At 38.9% G+C, this 25,318-nt stretch overlaps 6 protein-coding genes across 7 annotated transcripts in view; 1 reads left to right on the plus strand and 5 right to left on the minus strand.

The window, feature by feature from the left end:
* Window positions 1-891: 891 nt before the first annotated feature.
* Window positions 892-4,054, minus strand: LOC131892096 (uncharacterized). 2 transcript variants are annotated; one of them, XM_059241839.1, is made up of 4 exons: window positions 3,751-4,054; window positions 2,053-2,965; window positions 1,663-1,987; window positions 892-1,184 (listed from the first exon to the last, which is right to left on the minus strand). In XM_059241839.1, the coding sequence occupies exons 2-4, from the start codon at window positions 2,475-2,477 to the stop codon at window positions 903-905; spliced, it is 1,032 nt and encodes a 343-aa protein (XP_059097822.1). In that variant the 5' UTR covers window positions 2,478-2,965; window positions 3,751-4,054; the 3' UTR covers window positions 892-902. The 2 variants fall into 2 exon arrangements, with proteins under 2 accessions (XP_059097822.1, XP_059097823.1); XM_059241840.1 differs by lacking the exons at window positions 892-1,184; window positions 1,663-1,987 and having other exon boundaries at window positions 2,769-2,965; window positions 3,751-4,038.
* A 2,106-nt stretch (window positions 4,055-6,160) lies between these two features.
* Window positions 6,161-7,928, minus strand: LOC131892032 (esterase/beta-lactamase LipL-like). The gene is made up of 2 exons (XM_059241758.1): window positions 6,517-7,928; window positions 6,161-6,447 (listed from the first exon to the last, which is right to left on the minus strand). Exons 1-2 carry the CDS (start codon window positions 7,578-7,580, stop codon window positions 6,216-6,218), a joined length of 1,296 nt encoding a protein of 431 aa, XP_059097741.1. The 5' UTR covers window positions 7,581-7,928; the 3' UTR covers window positions 6,161-6,215.
* Window positions 7,929-10,576: 2,648 nt separating this feature from the next.
* On the minus strand, window positions 10,577-12,462 carry LOC131891594 (small integral membrane protein 15-like). The gene is made up of 2 exons (XM_059241209.1): window positions 12,262-12,462; window positions 10,577-10,884 (listed from the first exon to the last, which is right to left on the minus strand). Exons 1-2 carry the CDS (start codon window positions 12,315-12,317, stop codon window positions 10,680-10,682), a joined length of 261 nt encoding a protein of 86 aa, XP_059097192.1. The 5' UTR covers window positions 12,318-12,462; the 3' UTR covers window positions 10,577-10,679.
* On the minus strand, window positions 12,328-15,037 carry LOC131891592 (splicing factor U2af 38 kDa subunit-like). Its single transcript, XM_059241206.1, has 2 exons — window positions 14,668-15,037; window positions 12,328-12,970 (listed from the first exon to the last, which is right to left on the minus strand). The coding sequence occupies exons 1-2, from the start codon at window positions 14,893-14,895 to the stop codon at window positions 12,485-12,487; spliced, it is 714 nt and encodes a 237-aa protein (XP_059097189.1). The 5' UTR covers window positions 14,896-15,037; the 3' UTR covers window positions 12,328-12,484.
* Window positions 15,038-16,461: 1,424 nt separating this feature from the next.
* On the plus strand, window positions 16,462-21,882 carry LOC131891593 (stromal cell-derived factor 2-like). The gene is made up of 5 exons (XM_059241207.1): window positions 16,462-16,649; window positions 17,713-17,863; window positions 19,123-19,278; window positions 19,362-19,548; window positions 21,780-21,882. Exons 1-5 carry the CDS (start codon window positions 16,578-16,580, stop codon window positions 21,853-21,855), a joined length of 642 nt encoding a protein of 213 aa, XP_059097190.1. The 5' UTR covers window positions 16,462-16,577; the 3' UTR covers window positions 21,856-21,882.
* A 2,406-nt stretch (window positions 21,883-24,288) lies between these two features.
* LOC131891591 (uncharacterized) overlaps window positions 24,289-25,318 on the minus strand; it is a gene marked incomplete in the record, with an annotated part of 5,546 nt that continues 4,516 nt past the window's right edge. The window contains 3 exon segments of the mRNA XM_059241205.1: window positions 24,289-24,507; window positions 25,027-25,172; window positions 25,249-25,313. Coding sequence (XP_059097188.1) covers window positions 24,370-24,507; window positions 25,027-25,172; window positions 25,249-25,313 — 349 coding nt within the window.

The following is a 25,318-nucleotide window of genomic DNA, read 5'->3' on the forward strand; positions in this document are numbered from 1 at the left end:
GAAATGCACCACCATAAACCTCTTTTCCTACTCACCAATATGAAAATTCTGCCCCTGTGCCCCCCTAAATGAAAGATAGCTGAGGAATGATAAAAAATGAAAGGTTGGGTGAAGATTATTTTCGCTACCGCGTTTTCATTTTCATTTGGTGAGTGAGGGTCTCAATTTCAACCAGAGGTGACCCTAATAGGGCATGTGAAGCAAAGGAAATTCAAGCAAAATGCAATGCTGCAACACTGATTTTCAGCATTTTGAGGGGGAAGGAACAAGACAAACATTGCAGCCAACATTCACTCGCACTCGCTCTTGAATCCAATTGAATTTTCAACTGTTGAGTGAGTTGTACTACAAAACTCAAAAAAATGGCATTTTCTATGCAGTTCTGTCACTGTGCTAAAATCTTGGTTCAAGATCAGAATACTGTTTGCTTCAACAAGCCGGGAAACTGAATGAAATAACAAATTCAATCTATGCCCGGTACAGGTTTGCTGTTATGTTTGATTTCCTCAAATTGATCAATATCAGGGTTGGCGCACTACATTTTCCTTGAATTTCCTTCTCTTAACATGCCTTATAACCATTGAACCATGTTACCATCTTGGAAGATCAGCAACTATTGAACATTCCATCTCTCATAATTTGAAGTTGCTTCTGCAGGCAAATGTGCATCGTACCCGAAATAAACCATGGAATTTTAAGATTCTAACGTAGTGATAGAGCAAGTTATTTCTTCATGTTCTTGGTGGGACTTAAAATCAGGCCTGCATTAAGAAAACTTCTAGTGCTCTTTGAAATGAGTTAGACCAGAAAGAGCTCTTGAGAGAAAGGATTGCAACGAATTGGTTATCGATCAAGTATGAAGATGTACAGTTGGAATAAAGTGCATAGACATAAATTCTGAATCAATTTATAAATGAAAGTATAAGACGTGTAGCTTGATCTATGACAACAAAGCCCATATGGTTGGTTTCTTTACATTTCCAAGACTTGTCAGGGGTTGATAAGGGATATTTCTGACAAAGCTCCACGTACTTCCTGAATAGGGGTAAATGAGAATCCATGAGTGTAGTTTGAGCATGCTTTTGAAGAACTAGTATAGTCTCGTTTTGGATTTTGTGGACGTCCTCGAGGTTAAAGATGCCGTCAATATATCTTAGAGATTCAAATGTTTGATAAATAACCACCTGAAAATATATCATCATTTGAAATTAGTGGTTGACAAAAAGAGCGAAGACACAATGTTAGGTGCTTGCGGTCAAGGCGATTTTTAAAGGTACTTTTTGCAAAGCATTTTAAGTTGTTTCATGACAAATTTAACCTTTCTTTTTTCTGCAGGATCAACAAAAAATATATTTCTTGCTATTTTTTTGCCTTAACCTGGACCCAGAATAAATCACGTTGTTTGATGAGTGATCTGTATACCAAAAAAGATGATCTTTCGGTACCAAAATGTAAAACAATTGAAAACTAAGAGGAAAAAAGTCGTATCTGATTTAGCCCCTGAAGTGTAAACTGGCCATTCTGGGTTTAGTGACTCACTTTTCATTTGCAAAAAAATGCAAATTAAGTCTTGCAACTTTAGGCTCCATTTCAAACAGTTCAACAGCTCCATCGAATTTTCCTCGAAACTCAGAATAACTTAGATGTTTCTATCTCGTTAACCTTTGGCTTCCATGTCAATCCACCGAGCATAGATATTCGTTTATCCAAGAGAATGTCGAAGTGATTTCGCTTCCGGTGTTCTGCAAGGTACCATACTCCCACCGAAACCAGAATTAGGTCTGGTTGAGGATGCTTCATTTTGGCATCCAATTCATGTTTTTCTTCCTCCAGCAACGGATCCCACACAAAAAGGAGATGGAAGCAAAGGTTCTCACGAAAACATCCAAACGTTTCGAAATCTTGCTGAAGCGCTCCCTCTGTTGCCCAATTCGGAAGCTTCAAGTGCGATAGTGGTAGAGACCGTAGAGACGTCTTCCCAGAACTCCTACATCGAGAAAGTTTGATTAAGAGGAGACGAAATACACTTTTAACCTATTCATTGCAACTTGCCCTTGAATTAACACCGATTCATTATGACTATGGAAAAATCCGGCGAATGAAGTAAATAATTGTCGGCCTCTAGAATCACCGATGAATACTATAGACAAATTGCGATTAATGTCATTGGTGGAAGACACGAATCCGGAACAGTCAATCGCACCATCCGAGATTGGAAACCAAAGACTAGCATCTGAGAAGCAGGTTGAGTTCAACCACTTTGTGGAACCATCACATCTAAGTTTAGAATATGTCTTTGGGAAAGTTGCATTTATCTGGTCGCACTTTTGAGAATCCTGGGCGAACTTCTTGAGCTCTGGAATGTCACTGATGTTCAAGGGTTTGAACACGATTTGGCATGTAAACATAAACACCAAAGCAATAGCACATAATAAAATAAGTCCCTTGGCCTTGGTTTCTCTTCTAAATCTGATCATGGCTTCAAAAACGTGACTCCAGCACAAAGACAATCAACATGACTTCCAAAAGCTTGGAAGATAAGATAAGAGGTTTGTTTTCATTTTCTATTTCTTTCGAAGATCGGATCATCGAGCTTGAAAAGACAAAATGTAGGACACAGAGTAAGCATAATAACAAAAGCATTTGGATTCTCCAATGCAAATATCATATAAACACGACAGCTTGACTTTTTGTAACGTAGCTATCCATATTCTTCCGTAATTGACCTCTTCTGTCATTTTTATGACGTGCATTTCAGAGTGATAAGATGACTGTAACATTGGTTGTATTTGGCTTTAAGATTGATAATTTGTCAACAAACAATAACGTGATTTGGCACTTTGGCTTTGGTAGATTTGTCAGGATTTGAAATTTAAAGATTGGCTCCATCGAGGATCTTGCAATTGACGCCATAATCTTGGCAAAAGCAAACCTTGTAGTGAGGAATCAAGTCCTTAGTGGCTTCCTGAAACGGAGGAGAAAGAATTATTAGACGCTTGTTCATCGTAAAATAAACGTGGTCATGCGACTCGTGCCGTCAATTCAACATTGCACATCTTGGATTGTTATTGAAGCAATTAAACAAAAGGGGAAGTACACAGCACAAATGATAATTTTGACAAATGTCGGATTTGGAAGGAAAATATCGCCTTCGGACTCACTGCTTTGATTTACATTTCGTAAAAGGAGAAATTAGTTGATTTTTATGCTGTTGTTTTTCTGGTTGACCTAGTAACTGACAACAAAAGAAAGAAGCGTCCAATAACCTTCCAAAGTCATTCAAATCTGAATCTGGCTTGAACAAGACCTAATGATATTTCCACTTGACAAACAAAGCCCTTCAAATCTTTGTCACTTAGTAGGGCCATTGGTAACGGTTTAATGAATCTTCGAAATTGGACATTTTCGCTACAAATACATATGCGGAATCCAGCAACACACTTCCCGTGAATGCTTATGATAAGAAACAACAGCCGAAAAGTGAAGCAGAAAAAAAAATCTAGTCTTGTTCTTCCGTAGAAATCCGAAGCACTTCATTTCGCATGCCTTTCAAACTAATATCAGTTCTGCAAAGATATTATACAGCGACCTCTGGTGGTTATAAATAATGCAAGTCCAGCCTAAACACGATTCTAAATAGATTCAAATTTGGTAACGATCTCAAAATTATGTTACCAATGCCTTCATTTATTGGAAAATTCCAATCAACTCAAATGAAGTCCTTAACTGAATGAAAATGATTAGACTTACATAAATGATCATGGCCTGATTCGACAGATCCTTCTCATTGCCTCCAGGCAAGATCTGGTACATATCCAGAATGAGTTCTGGGTCTTTGGACAGACAATGGGCCGTGTTTTGAGTTTGAAAGTGGAACGTCTCCTTGGTGATTGGACCACACATGGTTCCAGTCACAAGGAGCAAGGCAAACAGGATTGAAATAATCGGCTTCATGGCGATGTTGGATTGGATTTCTTGTTGAACTCAAGGTGTGCGAGATTGGACGCTAGCGCTTCGACTGACTCATCCAAGGTGAATCCTGCGCCTTTAACGAGAATCTGTGGAGTTTCCTAAAAACGTCAGGCCTGTTGACATCACATACGGGTTTCTTCCAAACCTGTTTCCTCAATCTTTTTGTTTGTCGTCTCTATGTTTGACATAGGATTACGCAACTTCAGCGTACCCTAGGTATTTCGAGTCGAACCTCATTTAAAGGTGAAATACATGTGTAATATTGGTTACTCACTTCAGTGTTCATGGTTGACTCAGATGCATCTAGGTCGAAAAACGAATTAGATAAATACGGTCTGGAGGAGCGTGATATGCAGGATCAAACAAATAGAGGTTAATGAGTGGCATGGTTTAGTTGAAGACATGGAGTGCATAATATGAGAAGTAATGGAGGTGCCTGCACTGACAAGAGATAATTCGAATTTGTGGATTATGATTCCAGGGCAACTATGGCCAATACATTAAGTGCAAGTGAACATCCCCAACAAGAAGTACAGTTTATATCAAATTGACAGCTGTTCTGAGCCTTGAAACTAAATTATTTGCATTTGCCTTATCACGAAAACGAAAGATTATTGTTCTTCTTCTTGCATAGTCTTACAATAGCTAAAAATACTATATAATGTCACATAAAACGCACTAACAGTGTAATCTTTGAATGTGTGTTTTACAATCATCATGTGTACACTTAGTTACGCATTCACTTGAATTCTGAAGGCAATACATACGACAAACAATGTTATAGATTTTGTCGCTTCTTGAAGACTTTGTTGAAACTAGAGCCCTCTAGTTAAAATAAGTAACATATAACCGGGGCATTTTGGGGCTAAAAACGCTGAAATTTGGACCACTAAATCCCATGTTACTAAGTAGCGGTGACATAGATTATTTCATAATTTATATTCAAGAGCTAACTAAATGAGCTCCCAATTTACATTGCGTAGGTTTTTAAAAATTTTAGTTTTTATAACGATTTGGGTACGTACGAGTGGGTGTGGAAAGTGGGACGTCGTTGTCCAGGAGGGTAAGGCGGCATCCCTTAAAGTGAATAAAAGTGACCAAAACTTGATAGGGCTTTTTGAACACCGTGAGGAGGTGGGAAAATGTTTATGGTGGAGAACTCTTTGTTTCAAGGTAAACGGCAAATTTTGGAGTCAAACGCAATGACTCTCAGGACGACAAATGGCTCCAAAAAGCATTTGGACATTGAAATCTTTGAGAATTTGCTTATTAATAGAGATAAATAACATGAAATTATTATAGTGGTCAAGGAAAGAGTCTTTAAAAACCTCTCAAGACGTTGGAGTGTTTGACGTATTTCTAAGGTATAAATGAATATTTGATATTAACCAACTTTAACAAAAAAATAAAGTTTGAAGCGGACATGGAAACTAAAGAAAATGTTTTTTTAAATTCCACAGTAGACCTTTCTCATGTTCTTGTCTATTTCATATGCTCTCCCCCTTCAATCCATAGTATTAATGAGCCCTATGTTTCTATGTATAGATACCTGTCCCTCATTGCAATAAATATCCAGTCACACAAAGGCTCAAAACCATCGAACAACCTCTATGTCCATCAAGATATTTGCAAAAGATATTCTATGCGGAAAACAGATTTTTTTTTGCTTTACAGATATTTTCCAGGCCGTAAAAAATGTAATGTTTCAGATACGTAAAATATCAACATTGTCACTTGATGAAAGTGCTCAAATATCGCTTTATTCGAGAATGTCAGTCTTTCATATTGCTACTGTCCTTGAAACGCATATTTTGCGAACTTACTTACCGCTAGTGGGAACGGGATCCCCAGCACTTCAAAATGGAAGAGAGGAGTTATCAATCTTATATTATTTAGTTTTCAATTGATATAATATTGTGGTATTCTATGACTTCAATCAGGTTTGCCCTCTCCACGTGCATTTCTGTGAAAAGCGATAGCTGAAACTAGGAGAACAAAAAATACACTACTCCCCGTTGCTCTTGATACAAGATCACGCGCGTGTTACAAATATCTTATTTATCAACGAATTAAAGCCGACGGATTTGGCTGGCTCTTGAATAAAAGGTTGATCAGGAAATTTGGTCAAGAATTTGTCCAAGTCTGACTTGGAATAACATCCACTGGGATCATGATTGGGCAATTCAAATCCTTAAAAGAAGTACATATATATTTATAGACATTTGACAAGTTAATGACAAGTTCTATCTGGCGCTATCAATGCGCTTGGCAATTTTAAGGGCCACGGCTTGCAACTGCGTTCCACGGGCGCCTCCCACATCCTCCCAATGAAGCAAAGTCGGAACGTATCCGAACCCAATTTGGTTCTCAGGGTGATATTGGAACACGCTGCCGCCCAAACCAAACCAACCGATATATCCATCCCGGGGGAGCATCCCAATCGATTTGGCCAAATGGTGCTCGCCAAGATCCTTGCTAAGGACGGTCAAATTATGTTAACATTGCTGACAACAATTACAACATATTAATCTCTGTCAAACTTACTTAAACACACACAATCCACCCTGGCTAAAGTTGTCTTCGACCCCAAGGATGGCCATATTGGGCCTTCGTATGGGATTGGCTTCCATCTTTTCAACCGCCGTTTGACTGAGGAGTCTCTCTCCGGACCCCAAAACTCCTCTATTGGCAATGATGGCGCCCAATTTAGCATAACCCCTGGCAGTGGACAAACCATTGGCACTGGGGATCTCGGTGCGTCTAACCTCCTTCGAGGCCATGGCCTTGACAATGACATGCAACTTGTCCTCTTTTCTCAGACTGGCCAGAAACAAAGCATTGTTATTTCCTTTGCTGCTCGTCTTCTTGACGGTCCTAACCATGGCGAGGAGGGCTTTAGGACCCACAAAGACATCTTTGGAGAAGGGGTTGAGTGCTTGAAGTAAGATGTACCGCAGGGATCGGATACGAGGACAGACGAAACGATCTTGCACCGCCGGATCCGAGCTGCCCAAATGGCAATCCAGGCCCTGAGTCTTGTACAAGATCTCTTCCACCCATTCGCCAATGGTCCAACCTTGGGGATGGGCGCGCCGGAAGATCTCATTCAAAATGGCGCCGCGGGTCAGGGCGTGGTATTCCCGTGGTGACTCAGGGTGAACCTCATGTGGAACCTGTTCTTCGATGAGTCGACCCACTGCATTGGTTTTGATGCGTTCCCGAGTCAGGTCCTCGTCAGGGATGGGCTTTGAAAAGGCTGGGAGACGGCCTTCATGTCTAAGGACGTCCTCGACCTTGATGGCATCCTTGCCGTTCTGCCCGAACTTGGGCCAATGTTTGGTTACCAGATCATGGTATTCAAGGTGTCCTTTGTCTACTAACCATGCCATGGCAATGGAGGCTATGGATTTATTCGAGCTCCATGATAGGGTAAGGGAGTTCCCATTGAAGTCAGTGCCTTTGGCCACTCCCCAGAGGTCCACCACTTTTTGGCCCCGGTGGTAAATGCATAATTGGGCGTTCTCATCCGCCCCACTCTCAAAATTGGCCTTGAATTTGGCCTTGACCTCCTCCCAACCAGGGGAAACCTCACCACAGATCTGGAACATGTTCCCACGGCGTCCAATTGAAACTAGATGAAAGTGAACTGACGAAGTACTCTCCTATCTTGACATGGCGCACATTCCGTCATTCGTCCACTTTGAACCCAAAACTGGAGCAAGTTTATGCAACGAATATAGACATGATTTGGTAAGAGCTTGAAACAATATCGGACGAGTGACACATTTTTCCAGAGAGAGCTCTTCAGGTGTCATGATGGCGGTGACAGTGATTGTTTATCTGATTGTTGGGAGTCATGACACATCACGTAAAGGTGATAAGTTCAATGATCACGGTGAAGTTTGTGATCAGGTTTGTAAAGAAAATGTACACCTGATCCTCGGAATCGTTATGGTCTGCATTTTAATTGATGACATTGTGATACCAAAAATACAATCACATTTTTTGATTCAGTTCTTCGTGGGCTTTTCCATAGAGTTTGTGGCTTTTAAAACTCCTTTCGGGAAATGTAATGAACGATGGTTTGAATTATTCTACAGGGTGGGCCTTTTAAATCTGACGCCACTTTCAAGCTCCAAAATTCGCGATTGGTTCGTCAAAGATACTAAATGATAATTTTACGGAAGTAAACTATTCTTCTTGTGAGTTTAGATATCAAAAATGACGGCTTCAACTCAATTCTCCCTCACAGAATCAATGTTTGTTTTTTTGGGTCCGAAAATTCAAGTAAACTTGACCTTAATATCAATATTGGCAGTATTGGTTTGAAAGTTTGAGTCGCAGGCAGATTGATCACACCAGTAGTGAGAACAGCCAGTATCAATTAGAAGCCACGCTAAAAACGAAGTTTGTTGCCCTCCAAACTGATCAGGGGGAAACATGATTTTCATCATTCTTGGGACCTCATTAGTGTTTTTGACCAGCCACCTGTGCCATGGTTGAAGACTTGATTTATGAAGAAGTTTTTCTCATAGGAGCATGCTCAACAATTTCGAGCAGTTCTTCAGAAGGGCCCTTGTCCTTCATTTTTTTGGATCCATCTTGCTGAAGTTATTCCTCAAATGATCGCAAACAATTATCTGAAGGGTCAACAGGGGTTCTTAAATTTCCGAGGAACGGCTCAGACAAACATTCTTGGATTGTGATCATTCACATTGGCAAAACCATTTTTTCGCCTTTGGATCTTTCATAGAGTTTGCTGCTACCCACAGTCCCATAGTCGAAATTAAAGTCATCCAAAACTAGTCTTATGTTCCTGATTATCCTTAGTGGGTATGTATAAGGTCAGAAATCTCGAAAATCAGCGTTGCTTCTAATTATTGCTGGATGTTCTTCGCCAGATTCTGTAATTGAGAGTTTAGACGAACCAATCACTAGTTATGGAGCTTCAAAGAGGTGGCAGATTTAAATGGCACACCCTGTGCTTGGCTTGAGCTTACAATTGTATGTTCAGGTGTTCTGAAATGCCAATCAAATATTTGTCAAAGTCTGACTCAAACATGCTGATGCAACCAAAAACGCCTTCTTTTTATTGAACAACTGGAATATGGACGGGGATGCAATGATAAAAAAACTTAACATTTTGGAACCAAGTCAAACAACCTTGCATTTTTCTGAAATCTACCCTGTGGGGCTGCACCTGTGACTTTGAATTCGCTGCCCAATCAAAGGATTGGATCAAAAGTTATGCCCCTTTAAAGAACAATACATAACTCAACAGAGAATGCCTGAGTGGGCCCTCTTTGTAGTAATCTATTCTGTGTCTAGTTATTTATTGCCCTTTGAGGGAGCAGAACGTATGATCCAGTGGATCAATCAAGCTGAAAACTAAAATATGTAATCTGCAATGGCCTGTAGTCAGTCTCATTTGAATGAACACGAATGTCGTCACTAGGTTTCAAAATTTTATTTCTCACCTAAAGCAGCTCTCCGTCCATATTCCAGTGGTTCACGGTTCAATTAGAGACTAATGCATACAGGGACCCTAGGTTGAACCACAGACTTCTAGAAATATGGACTGCGAACGAGTTTCCCGGCAAATCGGCCTGCTCTTGGTCATAGCCACTCTGAGCCACTTTTCGAATTAAAGTAATAAAATAACAAACGTAGATCTCCTCAATTGAAGGTAGGTTAATTTTATGTCATTTACACGCAAAGTCGATCGTTTCAAAGTTATGTTGTCAAAAGCTTATGTAGCTGACCAGAGCAGGCCGAAAATTCTACTTTTATGTAGTGTTTACTACATAACTTTGAACATGTCTACTGAGTTCCCTAAGCATAGGTTTAGGCTCAAACTTGGCTGAGTTCATCTATTCGACCAGATCTTGTGGTCGTATGAAGTGCTTATTTGAATAAGATGAGCGGTTTAGGAGATAGGATATTTTTGCTTCCGTTTGCAGTCCATATCTCTAGAAGTCCGTGGTTGAACCAAGGCCAATAGTTGCTCGTTTGAATTTAAGCTCTATTGGTTGATATAAAGTGTTAATTTTGTTACCTAAAATCATAGTTTGCTAATCGTGGACGGTTCATTTGGCCACTAGATATGACAATGTATTAACGACTATGTTACTTTGATGGTAGCAGTATGTGTGATGGAATCAAATTGTTTTCCGGAAGAAAACAAAACTCGACCAATGGACCATGACCTACAAAATGTTGCCTTTTGGGTCGATGTTTTCGTGTTGAAGAAAGCTAAACATTAAAAAAGAAAAAAAAGAGGTTGAAAACAGCTTTTAATGTTTTATAATGCTTGGCTTACAGCTAAATGGGTTATCCTATTTTTGTTAAACGTTCAAAAGCAATGCAAATAATGTAGAAGGTTTTTTTTCGCGTCTAACTTTCTTTTGAGGAAATATTACAAAGTTACGTGTAGCAGTGTCAATGGCTGATTAACAATGTGACATCATAGCGCTCACCTTTGATTTTGAGCAAATGCCTCATTTTACTATAGCGAAATCATTTATGCTAATTTGCTACAAGAACCAATAAGATGAATTCGAAGAGTTGTTTTCCGCGGTTAATGAAAAGTGAAGAAAGGCCTTCATTACTAATATCAAAAGGTGTTTAATATGTCTAAAAAAAAGCAATCAAGATTAGCTACTTGGTTGCATTAGCGTGCTGTTTCCGGACTGTTCTCCTCCATTGTCTTAGTCGTCCTTCTTGGCTCGTCTGGATGGTTTTTGACGCTTCTTCATCTCGCCCTCTTGCTTTTCGATAGCTTTGGATAGTTTGTAGGATAAAACGGCCGAGAGTGCGAAGAATGGAGACAAGATGAGCAACACGTAGAAGATGAAGGTGTAAGGCTCTTGAGCAGCCCACAAAAGAAACCCGTTGAGGTAACCTTCCCAGGTGCTACATAAACACATATTTGGTCATCCTCAATGGTTCATATCGATCCATTCTTTGTTGCATTAACACGTAGCATAAGTAATATGCCATGTAGAATAGCAATTAAGTATTTACAAATTTGAGAGGATAGGAATATGGATGAAGTATAAATCATTATTGTAAAGGTATTTATAGAGGGAGTCCTGAATCAGACACCCTAAAGTTCAATCATAGCTTTTGGGATCATGCGTCCAACTAGTAAGCGCACCGAAAAGATGTTCAGTCATCTCAATAAATATGTAAGGCTTTCAACTAGGTTAGCAGAAAAGGGGAAGTGCTGAAAAGCTGGCATGAAAATAATAGTCTCAATACAAATGTATGTGATATCTGGGTTTTGAGGCATTTCTTCTTTTTTCTCTTGGAGAGGGAACTAAATTGGGACAACCTTGAAAATGTTTCTGATTACATACAGTTACTCGGACTGCAAATGTAATTGGTTACGGCGACTCGATTTTAAACGCACATTTTTCTCCCAAGGCGGGATTCGAACCTACGCCCTCTAGGGAACCATGTTGTGCCTCTTTCGGGTACATTGGACCACGATCAGAATTAATCGGTTTTTATATGTAAGGAATCGCAATTGATTGGAAATGCAATTGCAACTAAATCGCCGATACGACGATTACCAAATCTAAGTCAAGTCAAGAAACAGTCATTAAGTACACTAACCCATTTAGTGACAAATCCGTGTTGTGAGTTGAACAATTGAAAGAAACTTAGTTAATGATAAGAGAATCAGTCAAAAAAATCTACCTGCAGACTTCTAAAGATTACACTTTTAAGAAAAATCCATTTTAGAGGATCAAATGATCAGTCCAAATGATTAGACTTAATAAAATTTGTGCACAAATTATGTTTAAGGGAACTCGTGAAACATTGAGATAGTGACAGTCATATACGGATGACTACATGAAATTTGACTCTTCAATCTCCTCTCGTCTGCTATAGAAGGGCCTTTATATCACAAAGCCCTAAAAAAAACAGAAGAAGCACGGTAGATTGCTAAATAAATTACTAGTACCTTTGCCCAAGATTTTAATAGAATTAGCCAAAAACAACACAAACGCATTATAATTCAATAAAAAGGAATCGGCCCAATCGGCCCTTTTTTGGTAGGGGCTGAATGACGCAGCGCCCTCTGAAGTGTTCAGTGTAAGGGGGCTATAGATAGTAGTGAAAAAGAACAAGCCGAAAAACTTTGGCAATTCTAAAATTTCATTGCCACAGAATAATAATTTGTATGAAATTCGCCGAGGTATCATCCCACTTTCTCAACAGTTTTAGGTGAGTCTAAATCCTAAATAGTTTGAAAACGAACCATTGAGGATGATACCAAATAACCTGGCATCCATGTTGAGTTTGCCCGCAGCGGGCTCGATGATGGGCGGGTCATTCATGATCAGTCAATCTGGAACCAGAAGTTCAAGTTTTGGATCAATAAACAAGTCATCGGACATTCTAGCTTTTAAAGCTACTCATTTTATTCAATCATTCACAACGGTTTTATACACAAACACATTCAAGGAAGGCGCACCATTCGTGCTCTAAACACAAGCTGACCATCTCAATAGCGTCCCGAACGGTCTCGATCACCTCCTCCACCTCCTCTGCGCCCTCCGCCTCCTCCGCGCTCCCGCGAACGCGAGCGTCGCCCACCACGCTCACGGCTGCGACTTCGGGCATGCCGAGGTTTACCACCACCTGGCCTGTTGCGACCATAGAGGTCGCGCCGCAGCTCGCGAGAAATAGGCTTCAAGTGCATGAAGTTGCAGAATCCTGAGCGCACGCATTCTCCCATCTCATATTGGCGGCAGCAAGCTTCTCGGAAGTCAGTGACCGGACTGAGCTCGGCATAGATCGGCCGGCCTCCAAACCAACGGTTGTTGAGATCCTGAACGGCCTGAGCGGCCATGTCTTCGGTTCTGAACTTGATGTACACATTGCCAACAAGATGATCCCCCAAATTGTCGCACACGTTCATCTCTTCGACTTCTCCATATTTGTCTTCAGCTTCCACAAAAACATCTTCAAAGAAGTTGTCATAATGCTCCTATGAAATTGAAAAAAAGGGGCTTGTTATTAGTGTTTATATTCACCTCTTTGATTTGACCAACATCTTAACTAATAATTTGTTCGTATTGGTTGATTGGTCATTTTGGTAGTGGATTTTAACACGAGCCATAGAATCTTTGTTAAATCAGTTGCTAATGAAGTTCATAGTCATAGAACACATTTTATGGAGAAGCGTTGATTGCATTTATCATTTATTCGTGGATTGAGCAAACTAAATATTTACGGGAAATTATCACAAAAATGACAATTCACAAAACAAAAGGCCCAAGGGCGTGATGAACATCGAAAAGAATCTGAATGGGGTTCTGATCTACAATTGCCCTTTACCCTACGTAAACGTACTTCAGCTCCATTCTACAAAGTGCTATGAGAGGAAATACATCGGAATGCCCAGACAAGGTCATGTTTCCGAATTTGAAATAGATTAGCCTTAAAATTGTAATAATGTAAGTCAAAAGTAAGCATTTACCCCTAGATTCCAAATTTTTGTAAGTCTTTGCTCACAACATTTACCTCTGGGTCACGTTCTAACATCCGTTCATCCGTTAACCGTGGACAAATGATTGTTCAAAGCTAATTGCCAAAAATGCCCATTTTGAGAAGGAGCGGCAATAATCATTTGGTTTCCTCATGAGATGACGCCAAAACGCCTAAATATTTCTATACACACCAGGTGGCGCTAGCAGGCTACAGGTACGAATTGACTTGCAATATTTGATCTGTCTTTGGCCTTACAATTCCAGATAGCCTGTCTTTTAATATTCAAAGGAAATGCTAATATATCAAGAGACCGCTATCTAACACCCTAATTTTTTGGTGTACTTTTACAATCTAAATGGGTGGAGAGTTATGTCTAAAAAATTACCTTTTTACAGCCAAAGGACCTCGCTCATTACTGCTAACTACACCACTTTAACATCAGGAAGAGAAGGGTCAGAGTAGCCCCTCTCAGACCTCTTATTGTTAGTATATGAAATATCAAGGTGCCCAATCTAAGGTGGCGTTGTGGTCAAGGAATCTTTAATAATAGTGTTGGGAGCACTTTTTGATGAAGGCAGGACTGTGATGAGAATGTTTCATCTAATTAAATATTTGAGTTTTGTGACATGTTTTTAACCATGACGAAATGATTGTCACAGAATAGAATTGATAGACTATCAATAAACGACTCTTAGAGTCCCCTCTATGACCTTTGACATCCCTGATCAACCCTAATACACTACTTCAGCCTGACATGGCATTATCATGCACTTTTAACACAAATCATCATCAAGGTAAACGTTATTCTCCACCGATTAGTTGGCGGTGCTACTTTTTTAAACTTAACCTAACCTTATCAAACCTAACCCAACCTAACCTAACACGATATCAATATCCCTTAAACTCTCTCTCCAAACCGTTCCAACAGTTTGTCACAAATTTAAAAATGAGCACCGCCAACTAATCGGTGGAGAATAACGTTTATCCATCATCAATCATCAACACCTGTTCTTCTTCACACGCCCAATCCAAGTCTAACAATGTGCCACTTTCACCTTTGACCAATGGATGGCGCTGCCGTAGAATAACAAACACCTTTACCGCCATCTATCTACCTACACGCATGTGGCTCCCTTTTCATCTCAATAGCTCCAGATCTACTCATAACGACAACAATCTGAGTCTGATGCCTACCTGCATCTCCTCATCCGAGACATTGGCCAAATGGGATCCATCAGCGGATTTGGCAGAGTTCTGCGGGTTGATGTACAAGTTCTGGAGTACGATGGTCTGGCTGAACGTGGGCTTATTGTGGATTCGAGAACAACGATCCCCGTGACGACAAGCACCGATCTTGAAGTAGAACGAACAGTTCACCTTGTCCTTCTCCGTCCCGAAGATCGACGCCAAATACTCGGCCATGATGAACTAGTTTTCAAACCCGTTCCACACTCTCCGATGAAAAATAGAGCTCGGATTTTCAGATGAGTCTAAACGGCCGCTGTCTTTAGAAACGGATACACAGAAACCAAACAAGCAAGCCTGAAGAAAGCGGCCAGGGTAGCCATTCTGGAGAGTAGTTTTCGGGTCAGATATTATTAAACGTTATTAGCTGCACATCGGGAGATGACTTTTGGGGGCACCCTCCACTTGGACAGTTTTGACATTATGCTTTAAATTCAGTTGGAGTACTCCTGACGACAAAGTGAATATGTTGAGTTTTTTACGTAGTTTATGACAGGGTTGAAGATGGGTATTAAAGGCTCCACTTTTCCAACAATGTTTTGGTGGCTTTAATGTTAGAGATATGAACCTTCGCCTGAAGGGATGTTTGTGGTCTTTGGTTGGGTATCACACATTTTTTAACTGACAGGTCGAATAATCCTTGCAATATTTCATAGTTTACATTGTCAGGTGGCCGACCAGTATTTTTTGGTCAACAGTTCATTTTTATCATTTGACGAAATGATCGCGACGGTAAAATGTACAGTTACCTCCAATTACCCTCGTAAACAATAAGAAATGTTTTTCCCAACTACAACAACATTAGGATGCAAATTTGTCACGGGAGAAAAATATAATATATTGCAAATCTAATTTGTTGATCCTGCAGATTTTGACTAGGCTCTTGAACAGTTAGAAACAAACTAGCAAAAAATGATCCAAATAGTTGTTCGTCTTGCAAAGTGCTTCATGGCATTAGGATTACTGTCTGCAAGCTAAACAAATTAATGAAATAAAGATGCCAAGCATCAAGGCAAACCAAGAAAAAGTTTTCTTTTCATTACTCAATGGGCTTGTATGAAGAAAGTCCTCAAAAGTTTGAAATTGTGCATTCATGTGTTAATCAAGCACATCTTTCTGATACAATGCAGATTTGTTTCATTCAACTAAGATTGGCATTATTTCCTGTCCAAAATTCTATTTCGACAATGATCTGTTGTTTTGAGTTCACACTCCAACACGCAATATGGCCCCCATTGGCAGCGCTGAATCTTCCTTCCTCTGATCAAGGTGACCAGAATTGAACTCTGTTGTCTGGAAATCATCACTTTTGTAGACTATCCGGGTGCTTCAGAGTATCATTCAATGACCTCCAAGAATCATACAGATACAAATAAACACTAATCATCATTATACTAAAACATCATCAATACATGCATTGAAAGTCTTTTTTTCCGCTCGGACAAGGCTCAGTCACTCGGCAACGTTGCGGCTTTTGCGATTTCAGGAGCAAGTTTATAACATCAAAGAAATAAAAAGATGTCACAATGAGCCAATCACCCTCAAACCCAATCTGAGTGCAAACCATTCTGTTAAAAAACCTAGTTCATCGAGCCAATTCTTTATCTTGAAAGATATCGCTTGATATTAGTATTAGTTACTTGGCTCTACCTACAAAGTCAGGGCTGCCATGTCATCAGCTGCGGATTCCAGCTCTCCCATTGGTTGAGTGTCTCGACCAATGGGTGGATTCCACGGTAAAAACACCATCATTGCCTTCTCTCTTCTAACTACAGAAGTGGAGACACTCAGTGTTGCTTGACTTCTCCTTGTTCAAGTGTTTCCTCCTTATAAAGATTCATTGGATTTAGACGTCAAATATGCGACTGTTTCCCGCTCTTTGGGCGTTATGCAATATTTTATTAGCTCAAGCCGGTCGAGGACCACAGCAGGTAAAACAATGGAGTGTTTATTAATGAGTCCAAAAAAAAGGTAATGCCCAAGTCCATTTCATCACTCCTAGTCTAAATATGGTTGAAAAGGTACTTGATTTTTGTTCAATCCAAGGTTCCGTTTATTTTGTGTCTGATAGTTTGTCAATAAATTCATAATCATTTTGTGGAAAGTTGTATTCACGTTTTAAATGAAGATCCAAACTTGTGATGTGTTGGTATTTATTAAACATATTAATAAGCAATAGGCAAATGTCATGAATTAAATCAAGAGGCAGTCGAGTCGCTGATCAACTCGTGGCCATGCAAATTGCACTCGTTGGTACGAAAAAGAAGGTTTTTAATAACTTCATTTTTTTTAATTCTTATGAGCCACAAATCAAAGCAATTGTTTTCCTTTGGCCTGCTGATTTCGAAATGTGCCCCTTTATATGATTACCACTTCGATTTAGCAAATTTCTGTTCATCTCCACCGTATTATGATTCAATGATAATTCTTGCGGATACTAGATGTGTTAAGACAATTTATTGATTTTCCTTGAACCTCCTCCGACTTCTCTTCAAAAATTCGTTTTTTAACCAAAACGATGGCAATTAAGGAAAGAAGTACTTGTGCAGTAAAACCACCAAAATTAATGAATCATTGAATAAATCAAAACTTGCATCTTCTTTTCTGATAATCTTTTTCAACGTTTTCATCACTTCAATTTGCTGAAACTCACAACTTTTGAACTCGCTATTTAGCCGTCAATCTTAGTTTAATTTTCCGACTCTCATAAATGAGTAATAATGTCGCATTTTATGCCAAAATTGAAAAAAAAACCAGAATATGCATTTCTTTCTAACACGTGAATCTGTCGTAGATTACTGTTTATCTTCTTGAATGAAAAAAAAGATGCAACGTAGCAAACAATCCATCACTTCCTTTCATATTTCAAATTAATATTTCCAAGTCAACAAATATTTTTTTCCAATTGTCAAATGGTTTTCTGGCTTCTGAGACATTAAAAGTTACTATTTATTCTCATATCACCCAAACACGTTCTTTGTCTTCTCCGTTCAGGTGACGTGTGGATCCCTATTGAAGCTCATTAATGTGCACCACAAGATTCGGCTTCACAGTCACGATGTTAAATATGGGTCAGGCTCAGGTCAACAGAGCGTGACCGGCACAGACCAAAAAGAAGATGTCAACTCACATTGGGCCATTAAAGGTAGGCAAGTCATTGAAAGGCTCTCTTACTTTGTACACATATAAGGAGGTAAATGCAGCTTCTCAGATGAGACGGCTGAATACAGTCACAGCTCTAACCTTTTTTTGACAAAAAAAGACTTACTCGGTTATGTCTTACATTGATGACTATGTAGTTCAGCCTCTGGGAGCAAGGATTTTTTTATTTTGCTCGACCCGTTATTGATTATGTATACTTCATAGATAAACAGGCTCCAGCCACCCCCACAAACCACGTTTTTGAAGCAAGAGATTTAGCAAAGTCTTATTTTTCAAGACAGTTTTGTTAAAATGCTTTCCCCTAGAATAAGAAAGTGCGAAAATGTGTCAGATGTTTAAAAGGAAAACCCTTTAGCTACTTATGGTGGTTAAATGAAAGGTGATTCATTAATTGCAAAACTTCATGACCTTGTTTGTTGTATGGTTTAAGTAGTGGCGTGTTTTGGCAACTCTGGGTTTAAAGAAAAATAAAATCGAGCGGTTGAATGGTTCCCACGTAAGATTTGAGCTCGCTCATTGTTAAACGAATGGCCTCCCTTAAAATATTCTATGAAAACATGAGATAAAAATTACTGGTATTTAACATAGATTTTCGTCAAATCAAAATTTTCATTTCATTTTGGTGAGATCCCGTAATTTTGGAAAGTTGAGAAGTTAGAATATGATAGTAAAAGTATAGTCACCTTATGAAATATGGATGAATATATATGGATGAAAATATGAATATTGGATATTATAGGAACCTCCTGTCGGAAATCCTCTCAGTTGAAGTGAGAAGCCGAAAGATGGCTTAAAGGGCGAAAGATCTGGTCATATCATTGATTTCTATATTCTCGTTTCTTGGTGTATCTTGTCCCAATTCGGTCCGACTCGAAATGACGATCCTAGAACAACATTGGATCATTTTTGGTGAATACTCGCCTGTACTTGCCATGACCTTTATTTGGCCTACTTTTTATATCTGCACTCACCCCAAGTTGAGGATGGCCTTGAAGGTGGCCTTTGTATAGAAATGTGTGCTACTTTATTGGTAGTTGTGATGTGATGCCAAAGAGGATGATTACATGTATTAACGGAAAGTGTCTTATATCTAATTCGCTCTTTAAATAACCTAAGCTTGTAGCTAATCATAGCTTTCAATGACTTGAATAGGAAAGTCCCGTAGATAAAATCATTAAGTTAGAGTTTGAATTGTAAACCGACCTGAATATTTCTTAAGAGTAATAATCTATCCTCTTTAAGGACCCACTGCCCGCAAGCAGTGTAAACGAGGAGAACCCGTAGAATGCGGCCAAGAGATCCGATTGGAGCACTCCACCACATCACGAAATCTTCACTCACATCACTTCTCTTCGCCTCTCTCCAACAATCAAGAGATCTCTGCGTTTGGTGATGGAGGTTTGGAGCTGATCTTGTTACTTAATTCCGATGATTTTAATCCAACAATTTAGCAACATGACCCGTGTTTTATTTTTGTGCAGGAAATGGTGACACGGGCGACGTTTGGTCTGTGGTTTGCGACGGCGATTTCTGGCAGCGGGATGCTCCCATCATGTTCAAGCACTCGGATACGGGAATTTTCTTGGGAGCCTCTGGACACACTTTTGGACGACCTATCCACGGCCAGATGGAGATTATTGGATTGTCCATGCCTGATATTAGCACAAAGTAAGTGTGTATACTCTGATTCGTTGGTCGATCAAATAATATATGAAATTAAAAGTTAAGTAAAAAAGATTCTCGTCTTGAACTATTGGGATTCCAATCCCACGAGCGGTAAGGAAGTCCGAAAAAAAAAACAATCTTGGTTTTGAAGACTTTTTTCCCTTCGTGGTTTTTCTTACCGCTGATCTAAATGAAATCCTCAGCAATGCATGATAATGAAGGCTCACAAGTTCTTCTTTAACTTCATGGTCATATAATATCAGATTCACTAACGAGTTAAAGTTGGTTGGTGCGACTAGCTTTAGAAAGGAAGGTTGAAACAAAAAAAATACCTTGGTGGGAAAAGTGCCCTGAATTGTTCATCAAATGAAACTAAGTGTTTGGGGTGCCATTCAATTGTCTTTCCACCCGTGTGATTGATTGTTGTCAAGTGCAATCACAGATACCTTTCGAACCTGTTTTGATACTCAAAAATCCCAAAGGCGCTCTTTTACTCATGTTCATGGAAAGTTCATCATTGCTTGATTGAGAGGGTGTCTGGATGATTGACCTCTTCTTCACAATCATCGAAAGTTATCAATAAATCATGAGTAGGGCCGGCCAAAACTTGCAGATAAATATGGCGTTTATTAACAACAAATTTGCAAAAAACAACCGAATTTGCACAAAGGTTTGCAAATAAACGTTCCAAAATATAAGCATCAAGTCCTTCTGGGGTCTGCAAGGGCTATTTTTGCTTTTCATATCAGACAAAATGTAGATGAAAAGGAAAATTATATCATAACATCTTCCTGCATCTGGATTTGAAGGCGCTCTCCATAGGTTGCAGGTTCTTGCCTTGTCCATGGTGCCTCCTGTCCTAATCAGTCGGGCTCAGAAATAAAATTCTTTTTCAGAGCCAAATAAAAACTAACCCTTTTTTTTAAAGCACGGAATAGCCTTTTTTTTAAATAAAAAAATTCTCAAACGCAAAGATATCAGTCTGTTTAAAAGCAAAAAAAGACAACATGAAACTAATTTTGCAAAGGTTTGAAGCTATTGACAAAGGTGTCAATACATTTCATCATTTCAAAATCTTAAAAATCAACAGCCCTCAAAGTTCTCTCCTAACTTAGACTCCCAAATTAATACCCTAAACCATGCAGGTTTTGGGATCAAATTTGGTTTGTCTGGGAGAAGAGACCTCTAAAATGCAAATATTTTTATATTTGTTCTTTTGCGTCAAAAGTATTGTGATTCTAGTTTCATTTTCCGGAAAAGCTTGAAAATCTGCCAACAAGACCAGCAGGAATAATATGAAAATTAGAGAGCAACTACTTTATTGCGACAAACCTAGAAGATTGGGACAATGCAGTATTTAAGGGAGATGTAGAATGTATCTTTTACAATACATCTTCCAAAAATGTCCATGAGCTTTTTCCTCAACCAGGTTTTAAAAGTCAATGGCAATGAATGTAAAAGTTTACAATTTTGAGCCCTCCAAACTATTCAGGCTAGTCAAGACAATGAAGCACTTGCTCCTCTTTGGGTTCATTCAATGTTAAATTGTTAAACTGTTAATATGCGTGTCCTTGATCCTCCCTCTAACATGAGATTCATTTGATACTTATCTATTTGTTCCGTCAGTTCCTGCCTTTTGTGCGCATGGTTTCAACTTGATTCGAGAAGATACCAGATATTAACATGTGACGACCAAGTCCAACGTTTGCTAAAATCGAAATAAATCCTGGCGTGAAAACCCCATTACATTGATTTCAGATAAAAAGAGCTACAAAACGTGCTTTTTGTAAAAGAAATTTGAAAACAAAATCCGCCAAAAAATACCACATTTTTTCCCCAAAATTGACCACAAAATTGTCTCAAAATGCACAATAAATTGCAGAAAAATCTCAAATATTGCTCTGAAACTTGAAAAATTTGCAGAAAAATCTCGGATGTGCAAGGTTTTTGCAAAATTTGCACAAAATGCAGGATGCAAGTTTTGGCCGGCCCTACTCATGAGGGTAGAATTTTTTTGGGGATGCATACTTACTTATTCATGAGAATATTACTGCAATCCATTGAACTCTCCCAAGATTGGTTTTACATCCCGCTTTGGCAATGTAAGCGAATCTAAAAGTGATTTTAGACTCGGGATGTACGATTTGTTTTGTAAGAATGCCAGAAAGAAGAATAGAAAATACAAGGATGACGTTTCCTAAATAAATATTGTAACAATATGATCTTCATTGCAGATGGAGGACCGCCGAAGGTATTTTCGTTCACCCATCGGACTTCAATCCCAAGCGAACTAAACATGATGAGCTCTAAAATTGACATTTTGGCGTTGATTGTGAAATCTATAAGGGTGTCAAAACTAGTTTTCCTAACCACATGTCTCTTGAATTGGTGCTCGTCGTTGCAGAATTTAAGTCTTTTTTGAGGAAAATTTGCACAGGCCACTACTCGCAGTTATGGCAAAAATAGGTCAAACTTCAGTGTGGCACAATCCTACATTGATATTGCAATCAAAGCGCCCATTTAAATATCATTACCGGATATGTTGATGGCTAGCATGTTCAGCTTCATTATTCAGTCCATTGAAGTGTTGAATTTTGATCCATTCACAATTTCGTTGGATGAATATGCTAAAGGTTGAGACTATTGAAACTTATGTTCAGATCACTGTTGTTACTTCTTTTTTTTCCTGTTAATCCTCGGGTTTATAACCGGAAAGTGAAAGACACTTAAACAAAAAAAATCCAGAGATCAATCAATTTTCTTCATTTGAATTCAAGTTATTGAGGTGCCTAGTTAACAAAAATCGCGTCAGTAGCAGAATGTCGGGCCTATCCCTTGACCGCTTCGCCTTATGATTCAACCAATCTCAACTGAGAATATCGGTCGACATCAGAATTTAATTGGTTCTTTGAAGGGGTCAAGCGAGTAAGCGGTGAAGCGGATAAGCCACGAAAATATCAGCAATTTATGTCCTATAATTATTGCAAAAAATACAGATCATAATTATGAAATGTACCTAGCAACTCATTATTGTAGTAACTCATATCACTTGACTTCAGAGCAAATCTTCTTCGAGTCACAAGTCATTTGCACTATATTAATAGTATCTTTGATCATAAATTGCTGCAATAAAATAAACGGTTGTTGTTCCACGTAGTCCTCAGTTCCTGCTCTTGTAATGTTAGTTTTCTGGGTTATTTTATGTTATATTATGACAAAAGCAGAGCTCCTTGATGGCATTTGGGTCAAATAAATAATCACGGGAGGTTGCAACTAGGGCTACCAATTTACATTTTCAGTGGCATGTGGCATCAGTGGCAGAATTTTGGAAACCGGTTAGTTAGTCACAATAAGTAACCCTGATATTTTTTTCGTTCAAACCAGGGTTGCCTTTTTGGTCAAACCCAACCTTTTATGTTTCGTTGAAAACGGCTTTCCTAGCTTTCTAGCAATCCTGATTTTGAAAATTTATTTGGTCCCATCACTACCAACAGAGGCAATTATTTTCAAACAGAGCTCAATCATTTGCACTGCGTAAGAATTTGAGGTTTTAGATGGTTTATGATAAATATAATTCACCATAGACTCAACCTACTGATTTCATAGAGTAGAGTGCTATATGCGATTAGAATTACGTTAGTATAGTACATATGAATCAAATGTAGTTGTCATAATGTTCTTTCACCGTCCGTCAGCAACAAGTTCAACTACAGTGCTTCAAAAGAAAGAGTATTGTCACATTTACCAATTTACACAGTCCAGTACATAGTGAGAGATCCAGGTGAGCTACATGTCCTGGGGTTTATTTTTCATTCTTTAACGATATATTTTAGCGATCTAATTTGTTGAAAAATCGGATTCACAAAGAAATTAGCAAGGAGTAAAAATATCAGAAATGATGCAAGAAGCCTCTATCCATGAATCAACTAAATTGTTTGTCTATGAAGAAAAGTTAGGAGCACCCATGAAGTAAATATTCCATGGTGTTGGTCCTGACAGTACTCTTCCTCATAAAGTGCAGAATGAAAAATGTGTTTGGACACTTTTTAGGTATTCTGATCTTTCACTTTTTAAAGTGGTGTCTGCATCCAGGGTCCCTCATTCCAACGCTTTGCTTCACTTGCTTCGAAATGTTTGACTCGACCACGAACTTCTAGAAACTTGAACTGTGAACGGGCTCCCCCCCAAGTCAACCTGTTTTTGGCCAGATCATTTCTGGCCCACTTTTCGAAACATAGTTATGATATAAGCAACTGAGATCTCCTCAAATAAAGGCAAGTTATTTCATCTAATATGTTGGTAGGCTAGGTCGTCTCAAGGTTCTATTGTCAAAATTGTATGTAGTTGACTACCAACCGGCCAAGAATTCAAATTGTTTATTGCAAGTACTCCATTACCACACATTCTGAGTTCTTTGTTCTTTCAGTATAATTTTGGACCTAGATTTGACCAAGTTTATCTATTTGATAAGATTTTCCGTTCCTAACAAGTGCTTATTTTGAACGAATTTGATGGTTCATGAGATAAGAAATTTTCGCTTCTGTTCCCAATGCACTTCTCTAGAAGTCCGTGACTCTACCCATCAACCAATCGATGTAGACTTTAACTGCTTCAGTGTTTGAGAGAATATGTCAATGAAAGTTCAATTCAAGCCACCATCAAGGTTAAAACGTTCACCTCCATCCCCTATCAAAGAACGCGACGGAATTTGAGGTCACACAATAACATATGGTACACCATTCGTAGACAAACAATTGATGATTTCTATACCTCGAATTCGTTATTACATCATTATCAAAATCTTGAAAAACCCTCGATGAAACATCAGACAGCCGATTCAACTTCGTCCATTGCTTTTGAAAGAGCTTTGAGCTCGTCGTGCAATTTTTCTTTTTCATCAGGTTCCACTTGAAGGATGCTCACTGCCTCAGTGAGGTGCTTGAGATTTTCCTCAAAAATTTCCTGAAAAAAAAGAAATACATCACGCTCAAGGATGTGATATTTTGCGAATTTGAAGCGCTTTGAAATCGAAGTACAGATTTTTGCATGGTTCTGGGTTGACTAAAAGTAAGAATGGTTGGGCTCGAATGTGTTCTTGGGGTTGTTCATTTGAATCAGAATTTGAAACAATTACCAATGAGAAATAAATTGTTTTTGGCGGGCTTTTTCAAACCACTACAAGGAATGCAACCAACCCCCAAGTACAATTGAAATGAGAGATTACAATTCGTCTGTTTCTTAACTTTTAAAACCTTACACGAAATTTGGTCTTCCACCCAATTTGAGTTGGGTTTTTGGACACAGCTATAATCAGGACTTATAATACAAAAAGGTGAAAGTCTGACTTGAAAGATGTTAACGGTTCAATGACGTCTACATAATACGTACGCATATTGAAAAAAAGCAAATTAAACAATGAGAGAGTCCGAGAAAGAAGAGCGTGACCATAAATTTTGATCTTCTTTTAATCTCAATAAATACCTTGGCTTGGAAGCCAGTGATTTTGTTCTCGTTCAAAGCTCGTTGAGCCAGAACAACATTGGAGGATTGCATCTCAAACAAGAGTTGGCCTCTCCATTTACTCAACCCGGGTTCCAATTGATTAGCCACGTTCAGAAGATCCTTGGCTAAAACGAGTAAAAATGTATTTGAAATAGATCACATATTTCCAAAATATATAAAAATAAATAAATGCTTGCTTACACAGAAAAGCTTTTCGAAGCAGGTGATGATGGGTCAACCACTCGGGATTGGCCACCTTCAGGAGACTGAG

The sequence above is a fragment of the Tigriopus californicus genome, chromosome 12, assembly GCF_007210705.1.
Source record: "Tigriopus californicus strain San Diego chromosome 12, Tcal_SD_v2.1, whole genome shotgun sequence".
NCBI lineage: Eukaryota > Metazoa > Arthropoda > Copepoda > Harpacticoida > Harpacticidae > Tigriopus > Tigriopus californicus.